The 12403-nt window shown below is 34.5% G+C and overlaps 2 protein-coding genes across 2 annotated transcripts; one reads left to right on the forward strand and one right to left on the reverse strand.

Moving 5' to 3' along the window:
• Window positions 1-771: 771 nt before the first annotated feature.
• On the forward strand, window positions 772-3712 carry LOC103848834 (3-ketoacyl-CoA synthase 20). The gene is made up of 2 exons (XM_009125660.3): window positions 772-1808; window positions 2810-3712. Exons 1-2 carry the CDS (start codon window positions 1029-1031, stop codon window positions 3608-3610), a joined length of 1581 nt encoding a protein of 526 aa, XP_009123908.2. The 5' UTR covers window positions 772-1028; the 3' UTR covers window positions 3611-3712.
• A 3814-nt stretch (window positions 3713-7526) lies between these two features.
• LOC103848835 (heat stress transcription factor A-6a) lies at window positions 7527-12399 on the reverse strand. Its single transcript, XM_009125661.3, has 2 exons — window positions 8325-12399; window positions 7527-8213 (listed from the first exon to the last, which is right to left on the reverse strand). The coding sequence occupies exons 1-2, from the start codon at window positions 8556-8558 to the stop codon at window positions 7602-7604; spliced, it is 846 nt and encodes a 281-aa protein (XP_009123909.1). The 5' UTR covers window positions 8559-12399; the 3' UTR covers window positions 7527-7601.
• Between the last annotated feature and the right edge of the window lie 4 nt (window positions 12400-12403).

Raw genomic sequence — 12403 nt, forward strand, 5'->3', positions numbered from 1 at the left:
ACTGCAGCTACCATTATACACCAGTTCACACGGACGTTACACAACATAACATGACACGGAAACAAAGTAGGCCCCACATATTCACTGTATGCAAGTTGTTCGCAAAAGAAGGTAGTCTTGGAGATAACGGGTCAAAGAACAGGCATAAGGGTAATTTGATCATACGCGGCCAATTTTAGCCACCAATTGGATTTTCTAGGATAAAAGTCATCGCCGTCTCTTAGGTGTCAATCTCGACTGTGAATAGGGTAGTTGCATCTTCCCTCCCTACATAACTTTTATTTATCCATTTTTGGTCAATTTATCCATTTTTATGAGTTGACAAACAAAAATATATCCACTTTTATGAAAACAAAAGCTTCCAAGTTATATTTATGGTTTAGTTTTTATTATAAAGACTATATAACTTACTATGTACATAAGAAACAGGATGCATGTAATAAAATTGTGGATTTAACTTATGTTTCACTTGTTGATTTGTAAACTCACAAGTTGAAACACATGTATACATAAAACTAACTAGTAATATCCGCTTTTGGCTGAAACCCTTTATATATTTTTTTCAATATATACCTAAAAATATACATAATTCACTATTCACATCAAATTACTATTTTCATATAATTTTTAAAAAATATATAATAGTAATACGTAATGGTTACTGTATATGCTATCATTTTATTATATCCTAAAATAATATCTTTTTCTTTATTTGCAGAAACGAATTTCGTTATTATTCATGTATTAGTTTGAACTTGCTAGAATTATTCTTTTTGTAAAGTCTATAGAAAAAATCATTATTTTCCTTAAATAGTTCCCATTTTCCCTAACTACATTATTATAACCAAGCTTCTCTCTCTCTTGCAAAGAAAATTTGCCATTAAATTCTCAAAGCTCCTCCAACTTTTCAGGCTCTCAACTTAAACTTGACACTTCTCTAGTTCTCTTCTCTACATATTTCCTCCTTTCTCTTCTCGTTCATCCTAACGACAGTAAAAACAAAGCTTAAACCTTTCATCGTTCTCACCATGACCCAGAATCAAGACCAACCTCACCGTCCTGTCCCCGTCCACGTTACAAACTCCGACCAAAACCCAAACAACCTCCCCAACTTCCTCTTGTCCGTTCGTCTCAAATACGTCAAACTTGGTTACCATTACCTGATCTCCAACGCGCTTTACATCCTCCTCCTCCCTCTCCTCGCCGCCACACTCGCAAACCTCTCCTCTTTTTCCCTCAACGACCTTACTCTTCTCTACAACCACCTCCGTTTCCATTTCCTCTCCGCCACTATCGCCACCGCGCTCTTGATCTCTCTCTCAACCGCTTACTTCACCACCCGTCCTCGCCGTGTCTTCCTCCTCGACTTCTCATGTTACAAACCAGACCCTTCTTTGATCTGCACTCGAGAAACATTCATGGACCGTTCTCAACGTGTAGGTATCTTCACTGAAGATAATCTCGCATTTCAACAGAAGATCCTCGAGAGGTCCGGTCTTGGTCAGAAGACTTACTTCCCTGAAGCTCTTCTTCGTGTTCCTCCGAACCCTTGTATGGAGGAAGCGAGGAAAGAAGCAGAGACGGTTATGTTCGGGGCTATTGACGCAGTTCTTGAGAAAACCGGTATTAAACCGAAAGATATTGGTATTCTTGTGGTTAACTGTAGCTTGTTTAATCCAACGCCGTCACTTTCTGCGATGATTGTGAATAAGTATAAGCTTAGAGGGAATATTCTGAGTTATAATCTCGGTGGAATGGGTTGTAGTGCTGGCCTTATCTCCATTGATCTCGCTAAACAGCTTCTCCAGGTAAATAATGTATTCTTTAATTTGTTTTAGTACTACTTCATATTATGTTTTAATTAATTATTTGGTTTGGTTTAGTCCGGTTTGCTTTTTAAGAGCCGTCGTGACTTTTCTTATTCAGCCTTTAAATGTTTGAAAAGGCTAACGACAGCTCATGAATTTTATGTTATTAAAAACAGTAAAAGTTTTAATTATTTTGTGCTATGTCTCACTTAATAAGCATTTAATATGTGTTTTTTTTTGGAATAACTCGCTTTCTTGTCACTATTCCGTGCTATAAGCATGTTATTATGACTAAATTATTTGAAATCGAATTATTTGACATACTATTTCATTTATATTGTGGAACTTTTTATAATATGAGTTGTATGAAAGCATAAAGATCAAACAAGTCACGTGTCTATGAAAATTCTGACAGTGACAGGTCTTTTAGTATTTGGGTAGGTGGTAGTTGAGAAATTGGAAAAATCATAATGTCTTGAGTTAATGACCAAAGTTTTATTTTATTTATTTATATATAATATAAAAGTTAATGACATTTTTTTCATTTCAAAGAAGTATCCACTATAGTCGTTCAAAAAAAAAGAAGAAGTATCCACTATTGAACAAAAAAGGAACAGTGCATGTAGGATTGATGCGTAATTATTTACAGCCCCCTGTAACAAATATTTACTCTGAAATGCTAGATCGAAGATAAAATGTAGAAGTATACTAATATTAAATATATATATATATATATATATATATATTTATGTAAGAGTCTATGACAGTTGAGAAACCAACGTGGTAGCACATGCTTGCAAGTTCCTTAAATCTCTAAGCTAGTTGGCAAATTGAATAAAAGTTCTCAAATAGTAACAACAATATTAGGTGCATACACACTACAACACTAACACCTTCCATGTAGTAATAATAATATCATAGCATAACTTAAAAAGCCATGTTCATAGTTTGTCTTTTAGATTCAAGAATCTTGTTCTTATCGAATCATGCTAATAATGCAGGTCCAGCCAAACTCATACGCACTAGTGGTGAGCACAGAGAACATAACTCAAAATTGGTACTTAGGCAATGACCGATCAATGCTTCTCTCTAACTGCATCTTCCGTATGGGTGGAGCCGCCGTACTTCTCTCGAACCGCTCTTCCGATCGCAGCCGTTCAAAATATCAGCTCATCCACACTGTCCGTACCCACAAAGGAGCTGATGACAACGCATTTGGCTGCGTTTACCAACGAGAAGACAGCAACGCAGAAGAAACCGGCAAAGTCGGAGTCTCTCTATCGAAAAACCTAATGGCAATAGCTGGAGAAGCTCTCAAAACAAACATCACAACTCTCGGACCACTCGTCCTGCCAATGTCCGAGCAACTTCTCTTTTTCGCAACCCTCGTGGCACGCAAAGTATTCAAAGTCAAGAAGATCAAACCTTACATTCCTGATTTCAAGCTAGCGTTCGAGCATTTCTGCATTCATGCTGGAGGTAGAGCCGTTCTTGATGAGATAGAAAAGAATCTTGATTTGTCCGAATGGCATATGGAGCCATCGAGGATGACGTTGAACCGGTTTGGTAATACCTCAAGTAGCTCGCTTTGGTATGAGCTTGCGTATAGTGAAGCTAAAGGAAGGATCAAGAGAGGAGACAGGACTTGGCAAATTGCTTTTGGATCGGGTTTCAAGTGTAATAGTGCGGTTTGGAAAGCTTTGAGAACGGTTGATCCGGTTGAAAATTCTAATCCATGGAGTGATGAGATTCATGAGTTTCCTGTTGCAGTTCCTAGGATCACTCCCGTTACGTCGTCCTAGTTTTGTTTTAATATTAATTCTTTTGGAGATTTATTTGTTATGGTTGTCTTTTAATGTACTGATGTGACTTATCTTTTACATATCTGATTGCATTTTTTATCCCATACGCAATTAGTGATGTGCATGATTGTTGAATCCAAAATCCGGTAACATGGGATTTATAGACTAACAAGAATAAAATATGATTAATGAGGCCAAAGGTTTTGTTTAATGAAGTGTTTACAAAATGCCGAAGCAGAGAATACAAAAGAAGAACTCGTAGTCGTAAAGATATCCTTCTTATTTTCCTCCACACTTTTCTCTGCCAAACTTTAATATATATATCCTCATCTTCCTCAGTTCTACTGTCTTCCATTTCTCCAACTTCTTCCTCCATATCTTCTCCATTTTCATCCATATTACTTAAAGATGCATACCATGAAGGAGTAGCAATGGTAACTTGACCATATTTCAAGTTCTACGAGCTTGGACTTCTCCCCACTTTCTCTAGAGATACTGTTTTCCATTCATTTATCCTTCCTTCCTCCAGATTTCTCTTCCCTCTTTTCTATATTTTCCTTTCCTTCCATATTACTCAAAACCGTTGTATCTACCTCATTTCCTTTCTCAATTTCTTTATCAACTACCTCTCTTCTTGTTTATGTACTCTTAATCACCCAGCTTCGTTGAAACTCTGCATTTACCCGAGAACCTGACTTTGGAATTTGAAGGCTCTTTTGTGCCTCCTCCTTCTCCTTCTTATTCTCCTTACAAACATTTCATAATGATCCCATTTACCACATGTAAAGCACTTTGGAAGGAGCCATGGGTATGTGAAAACAACTGTTATCTTCCCCCCTTGAATATTTAAGATCAATCCTCTATGGTAACTCTTTCGATAGATCTGCCATAACAAAAACCTTTGCAACCTCAAAATTTGTACATGTAATCATCTCTGGATGCAGATGATCCGGAACTCCTGCTGCACTCGTCATAAAACTCAATCCCTCCCAAGAATACATACTCATTGGACATTCGTAAAATGTACCCATAGTGGTATCAGATTTGCTTTTGAGTTATCTTCATCTGGAGCCCATTTAGAAACCACCATTGGCACACCTGCAATGTTACACATTCCACGTCTCACAACCTTCTCCCTGATCATCGCACTAGTGATTCTGATCCTCATTGTTTTTCCATCTATCTTATACATATCAAACTTCTGCGTTTTATCCCCAAATGTCCAAATCTTATTCAAAATCATGTGAACCTTCGTGATGTGAGGAGCAGTTTCAAGGAACCTCGCAATCACAAAATCTTCCCAAAGTGAATTAGCTTTCTCGATGATTTCTGACGAAACCTCTACTGAATGTTTCCCATTGGAGATCGAAATTTCAAACTCGTATTTCTTCAAAACTTGCTTCTTCTGTACCACCTTGACCCAGGTTTTCTCCTTCTGTTGAATCTCTGGCAGAGGATCGTCTTTAACCCCCGTCGAATCCATCTGCCTGCGTAGACAGTGGAGAACGTTGATCGGAATCGCCTTTTTTGTCGCCAAATTCACCTTTATTTTGTTTACAAAACGATGCTTTTTTTATTTCAACATTTTCCCTCAATTTAATATTTAATATGTTCCTTCTTTATTTTTCTTTTTTAATATATGAAAATGGTGGTTATTGAACACTTATCAAAAGCCATTCGAGTTGTTTCTATTTATAATATAAGGGGGCGACTGGTTTTACCGCTACCACCCGCAAACGCAGCTTTTGCGGTTGGTAGCGGTTTTCGGCGGTTTGCAACAATCACTCAAATCGCTCTAAACCGCTTCAAACCGCTCCGAATCTCATAAATTCAAAAGCTGGCTCCAGCTAGCGTTTGCGGTTGCGGGCGGTTGCGGAAGGGTAAATTTTTTTTTTTTAAACAATATATATATAAAAGTAAAAATATTTAATAAAAAATTTAAAATTGAAATTATGAAAATATTAAAATATATCTATTATATTTTAATTAATATTATAAAATTTTATAATAAAAACAATTTTAATCAATTTTCAAAAATTAAAATTATAACTTTCTAAATATAAATTTTATATTTATTATAATTTTATGATTTTTGATATTTTTATAATTATATTAAATGTAAATATTGTTAATTTATTATTTGACTGTTACCGCATTTGGTAGTTAACCAGTCATAAGTTACCCGCAAACGCACCAATTTTTAACCGCAATACCAGTCGTACAAATCTCTTAAAATCGCTAGAAACCGCAACCTCCCGCATGCACAAACTCCCGCAACTGCAACCGCAACCACTGCGTTTGAACCAGTCAGGCCCTAAGTAAACGTTTCAAAGTTTACAAATGACTCGCATTAGGGCTGTCCCAAAGTAAATTACCTTATAGTCAACTTTAGTTCAAATATATTGCACTTTTTCAATACGGATGATCTCAAGAATTTTTTTAAAAAGAAAAAATGTCATACAAAAAACATTAGTAATAATAAAACGTTATTAAACAAAAGCTAATTGTTCTAAAGGTAAATATGAAACTATACCTTAAGAACATGAATTTTTATACTAATTAATGGACAACTTCCGCGCGTAGCACGGCCACACTACTAGTATATATATAGTTTGTTGTATTTTGGATTAATACGAAAAGAATGGTGTACATGTTATAATATATTGTCGGATTAAAAAAATTAATAAATTGATAGGTTTAACAATTTTCTATAGAAATTTTAAGGATGATTCTCTTTCAATAGTATAGATGTTAAAATTATTTTTAATGAAATTTTTAGGTTAAGTTAATTAGTGTGTGACATTTTCTGTAAATACCATGGAAAGATAAAGTTGGTTTTAGTTAAAATTTCTGTTTTAAATATATAAATATATTTAATAAAAATATATTAATATTGGCTAGATTTAAAAGGTATGATATGATAATGATTAGTGAGGTCTATTTTAATTGGACCGTTGTAATTTTTATTTTTATCTATCTATCTATACTATTATTTGCGAAGTAAATTTTTGGAATCATGCTCTCACGTTAAAAGTTAGAGTGGTTAATATCGTTTATACCCTTAATGAATAAAATGTATAACTAAATTAGAAAATAAAAATGAAATTTTAATTGATTTGATTAGAAAATTGATTAAAATTAATAATAGTAAGAATTATCCAAAATCTGAAAATATAATTTTAAAAAGAGATAATTTATGTATATATTGTATTGTTATCTGAAAGTCTTTTAGTATAAAGTTAAAAACATGAATAATATAACTAAATACTAATCAAATAAAATTCTTAATTATATAATTAAAAATCAAATACTGAATTATTAATAATAGTTAGAATTATCCAAAATCTGAAAATATAATTTTAAAAAGAGATAATTTATGTATATATTGTATTGTTATCTGAAAAAAGTATTTTAGTAAAAAGTTAAAACATGAATTATATAACTAAATACTAATCAAATAAAATTCTTAATTATATAATTAAAAATAGAATATTGAATTATCCAAAATCTAAAAATATAATAAAAAATGATAATTTCTATATATATATATATATATATATATATATATATATATATATATTTTATTGTTATCTGAAAAGGTATTTTAGTAAAAAGTTAAAACATAAATTATATATTAAATATAAATCAAATAATATTTTTCAATTATATAATTAAAAATATAATATTAAGTTATTTTAAAATTTATTTTAGTATAATAAATATAGTGTACAAAGAACTTTTCAAAATTATGAAAATGTTTAAGCCTGCGTCACGGGCAAAATACCTAGTAGTTTAAAACAGTCGATAAAAAGGAATATATTTCTATGTTGGATTTTGAAAGGAATTTAAAAAATAAACAAGGCATGTATTATAATAGTTTGTCTTAGATATTTTTTTTATCATATGTGAGCTCAGCTGTAGAAAAAAATATATATATGTAAAAACTTTCATAGACTAAAAAAAAAAATTCATAGACTATAATTTAACTTAACTATAGCAAGTGTTCTCCTAAAATACACATCTCATCACTCAACACGTAAGCTTTCCAAATTCCCTCACTATTCATCTCCCTTTGAACCCTATCATCTTGTCTTTGATCCTCCATTGAAGCTATGTGAAGCTCATCCACATTACCAAACACACCTCCAAATTGATCACCATACTCTTCCGGCTCAGCTTTAACAAACGTTTCATAATCCTCAACCCCATGGCTTGAGGTCATCTCTTCACTTTGCTCTAGATTCTCGATTTCTTGCTGCTTACGCTTCTTTATGTTCTCTAAAAAACTTGGTTTCTGAACTTTTTTCAGCAAGAAGTCCATCATCATTTGTTGCTTTCTCTCTGTGATTATCAGTTTCTCTTCCATAAAGCGAAGATATGTCTTGACGCTTTCTTGCTTTTGTCTCAATCTCGCCAATTCTATTACTAGAGCGGCTTTGTCTCTTCTCATCCCCTGGATCTCTCGTTCCAGTCCAAACTTTTCTAGCATTTCCGTTTGAGATGATGTTTTTCTTCTCTTGATGTTCTTAAGGAGTTGTTTCTGTCCCCTCAGAAAATACTCATTTGCAAACTCCCATCTCTCTGTATCAATCTTCTTAAACCCCTAAAAATCATTAAAAGTTATAAATTAATGAGAAACAGCCAAGTGGATATAGCAGATTCAGAACTCAGTATCTGAGCTTTTCATACATAGGAATGAATATATTTAACATACATAGGTATTGAGTTGTCTAACAAAGCTGGAGAAATTGTTGTGCTTGAAGTATATGGGGAGGCATATTAGAGCAAACGTCTCTGGTTCCCAGACAATAAAGCTGTTGTTGTCTCTGCTCCATGAAACTATGTTGTTTGTGCTTGAATCCTCCACTATGTTGTAGGCTTTTGTAATGAAAGGCGTTGGTCCTGTTTCTCCAAGAACCTCTAACGGAGTGGGAAGGTTATAATCCATGTTATAAACACAAGAAAAGTAAGGAGAGGGTAATGAGAGAGTGAAGAAATTGAGATTCTGTTTTGTAAATAGAGATTTGGGTAGCCAAGAAGATGGGTTTCTGTCACAAGTTTCTTGATATGGAAACTTTAGGTATCAAAGTTGAAGAAGCAAAGGAAAGAAGATAACAATTGTGATAAATCATAGCTGAAGCTTGAGGGTGCTTTTATGCTGTCTACTATTTTGGGGTTTTGTGTTTCTTACAGAGAAAATGTTTTGCTTTATTTTGTGTCTTGGATAAGTCTATTGATTAGTTTACTTTGATGTGGACAAAGACGATTTGCCATAAATAGAAATGGGAGATTTAAGTGGCATATATTCATTGGATGATGTTACTTTGTGTTTTTGTCTTGTCTCCAAATAAGTTATCATTGAATTTCGAATCGTCATTACAAAGTGCAAAGCTCAGTGAGTTGTTGTAGTTACTATGCTCCACGTTTATAGGCATCACTATCGTATTGAACCTGTCCTGACACGTTGTGGCGAATGCTTAATTTTAGGTTTCGTGGTTTTGTTTGTGTATTCTAAAGTCAGAACGATGGGATTTTTGGTGGAACCCTTTATAAGATTTGTGCAAGAAAATATATGTTTTTCGATTAATATATCCGCGATTCCATTGATTAGGGTGGGGATAAAACCGGACCCAGCTATACCAATAATACTGTGAAGCAGGCCGGTCCGACGCTCATGGAAAGCTTATCTAAAATGAAATTAATGTTCATTTTGTGCAAATATTTATCTGATGTCGTTGGATCCGGTTTAACAGTATTGTATTCCTTTTTTAATTTTTTCTCTGTTATAAAATAACTTATTATTTTATAGTATAGAGAAATTTAAAAATGAGCAAAATTTTACCCATAGAAAAGAGATAATACTGATACAATATAATAAGGAGAGACAATATATTATAAGATAAAAAATGATAGTGTGTCTTTCGTCGAACACAAACGTTCATTTATATAGAAGTAAAAAGTAGAAGTTACTATGCATGCACAATGATGGTGAGCTTCACATGATTTACATTCACGTAACTTTGTCAAATTCGGTGCGTGTAATGTTGGCGTTCTATTTCCTCATGTTTGTAACATTCTCGAATAAAACTAGCACAATCATTTTGTTTTTTTATATATCCTCAGTTCCGGTGAAAATGAATTTGGTGCTATAGAATAAACTGGTTATCATAGTGTTTATCTCAAATTTTGAATTTCTACCGACAAATACCATAATCGATCGTCTGTTACAATCTACTATATTGACCATTTATTTTGAGCTTCATATAAAGATTGGCAAAAACCAATAATTAGTTTCCATTGAGAAACCAAAAATTTTAGTTTTATTGGGTTCATTCCATTTTGTTTCAGTTTTTTTTTTCCTTTCATCGAAAGGCTATTCTATTACTCAAACTTGAGGTGGTCTGGGTAACTAAACCGGAATAGAATAACCAATGAAATAGAGTACTCTATCGAAAGATCTCGCAGTCCTAGCTAAGAAATCTAAAATCTGATTCTGCGTTCTTGGAATATGAGTTGGAATATGAGTGATCTTGAAGTCCAGGAAGCATATCTTGAGAGTCTCTATTCTCTCCAATTCTTTCGCAAAGCTCGGCCAAGCATGAGGCTTGTTGATAATCGCAATCAAATCCTTGCAGTCTATTCCAAAACTTTGACAAGTCGAATACTAAAGCATACACTCGATCGTCCATCTCAGTGCTTCCACCTCTGAATATAATGCAGACTCTCTCCGAATTTGGTTCCGGGTCCCCATAAGTTGAACCTTCCTCCAACTATCAAGCCAGACCCATCCATATTCACTAAACTGTGCAGTAGATGTCAAAGACCCATCTATCATGCAGATATTACCCAAGTTTAAGACTTGAGGTTCTTCAATATTAAGGGCTTGGGGAACTATTGGTACTATCTCATTTGCGTTAAACCAGGCTTGACACTCACTCTCCGCATAGCGGACTAGCTCCAAAGGATCCCTGTCAATTCTCCTAAAGAGTTTATCATTTCTGACCTCTAAAGGTACCAAATTATCCAGGGATATGGGTCTCTCTCTAATTTTGGTTCAACAATATTTTTTTTTTTTCAAAAGAGAAAATCCAAATGATATATGGTGTTTTTGACACTATTGTGTATATGCTTTCTAACTTGTTTTTCAATGTTTTATCGAGTTAGTCTAGTCCTTTTAGAGCCATTTCAGGCCTGGAGTTGACTGAAAAGTTGAAGGAAGTAGCGTGAAGAAAGGAGCAAGAATTGGAATCTTTCCCCTCGGAACAATCGAGCGGAGCAGTCTGACGGTTGATCCCACAGGAGCAGCCAGAAGATTGTTCCCGACATTTATGGAAGTTTCTATATCTTTCAAAGATTTGCCCTAATCACCTAATTTCTCCTCTGAAGTCGATGGCGCCTCCATATAAAAGCCATCCTTATCTTTATTTTGTTTTGGACGCTAGTTTTTGCAAGAACTCTAGATTGTCTTTGGCGATTTGAAACTTGTAAGGGAGAAGGCTCCATCTCGCATCTAGAGAAGATTATCCTTAACCTTTGTTTTCTACTCTATTTTCTATGCAGTATTATTCAGAAATCATGTCTGTGTCATCTTGCATAATGATCGAGTAGTCGGCTAAGCTTGCTTAGGGTTTTAGGGTGTTTGATCACATGAACTGAACATAGATAAGCAATCTCATTAGTGTCTTCATTCATATAGTCCTTATTTCTTGCATTAACTTGATCACTTAATGTTCGAACCTAAGTTAATCAACTCACTAACCGTGTAGAAGATAGCATGATCAATTATGAATGAGCTTAGTATCCTTAATCTGCGAAAGTAGATATTAGGGTGTTAAGTGAACTGATCAAACCTGATCTCTAAAGCTTGGTATCGCATCTTGTTCCAAGCGAGAGCTTAGGTAACAAGATCGATCTGCAAAGGGAACAACACCACGACAGTGGGTTGTCCAAGTACGAGTGATCCGAGTTCTAGATTGCATCTCATCGCGCTTGAATAATTGTTTGGCTCAGTATCAGCACCGATGAATTACCCTAGGCTAGCTTATTGTTTAAATTGAATACAACCTTTCATTACTTGTTCCCTATGTCACTATTAAAATCAAAACCACTCATTGTTCTTATCTTGATATCGAACTCATAAGAGTAAAGTGTGAACTGGTCCTCTGGATTGAATCTCAAATATTACAATTACCATTATTAAACTTGACAGTAGCAAGGATTCATTTTTAGTGTATATATGCTCGGAAGAGGAAAGACCCCTTGACTTGTTGGTGTCGCTGAGAGAAACCAAGCTTGTAAAGCTGGTGGACATTCAAAAATTGCATGAGTTACAGATTCTTCCGGCTCTCCACATCGTGGACAGTAATTATCACATCTCATATTACGTCGTACCAAATTCCTCGTCACTGCCACATAACTAGTTAACAGTTGCTATATAAGATGACAAATCTTTTGAGGAGCTTTTATCTTCCAAGCAAATGCTTGAAGCTTCGTTATACTAGGTTCCAAAACCTCCTTCTCATCTCCAGCCTTTAGTAAGTTTCGAGGTACCCAATATCCTAATTTAACTGTATACTGTCCATTTTTAGTATAGTTCAACAGAAAGTATCCCGTCGATGAGTGGTGCTTATGGCCTGACTTCTTATATAGGGTATATCGGCAGGGTCAAAATAGTTCTCCAGTAGACCAACATCCCATTCCTTCCTATCCTGGTTAATGAGATCATTGACTCTCATGTTCGGATTCAGCGTTGGGGCCAAGGGCCGTGCTGGTCTAGCTGGTGTTGTCGGGATT

Source organism: Brassica rapa, chromosome A02, assembly GCF_000309985.2.
Source record: "Brassica rapa cultivar Chiifu-401-42 chromosome A02, CAAS_Brap_v3.01, whole genome shotgun sequence".
Classification (NCBI taxonomy): domain Eukaryota; kingdom Viridiplantae; phylum Streptophyta; class Magnoliopsida; order Brassicales; family Brassicaceae; genus Brassica; species Brassica rapa.

What these genes read in the sequence shown, in the direction of transcription:
- LOC103848834 (XM_009125660.3), top strand. Translation starts at nt 1,029, where the DNA reads ATGACCCAGAATCAAGACCAACCTCACCGTCCTGTCCCCGTCCACGTT. An exon ending in TCGCTAAACAGCTTCTCCAG is followed by an intron (nt 1,809 to 2,809) that starts GTAAATAATGTA and finishes CTAATAATGCAG; the next exon opens with GTCCAGCCAAACTCATACGC.
- LOC103848835 (XM_009125661.3), bottom strand. Translation starts at nt 8,558, where the DNA reads ATGGATTATAACCTTCCCACTCCGTTAGAGGTTCTTGGAGAAACAGGA. An exon ending in TTAGACAACTCAATACCTAT is followed by an intron (nt 8,214 to 8,324) that starts GTATGTTAAATA and finishes AATGATTTTTAG; the next exon opens with GGGTTTAAGAAGATTGATAC.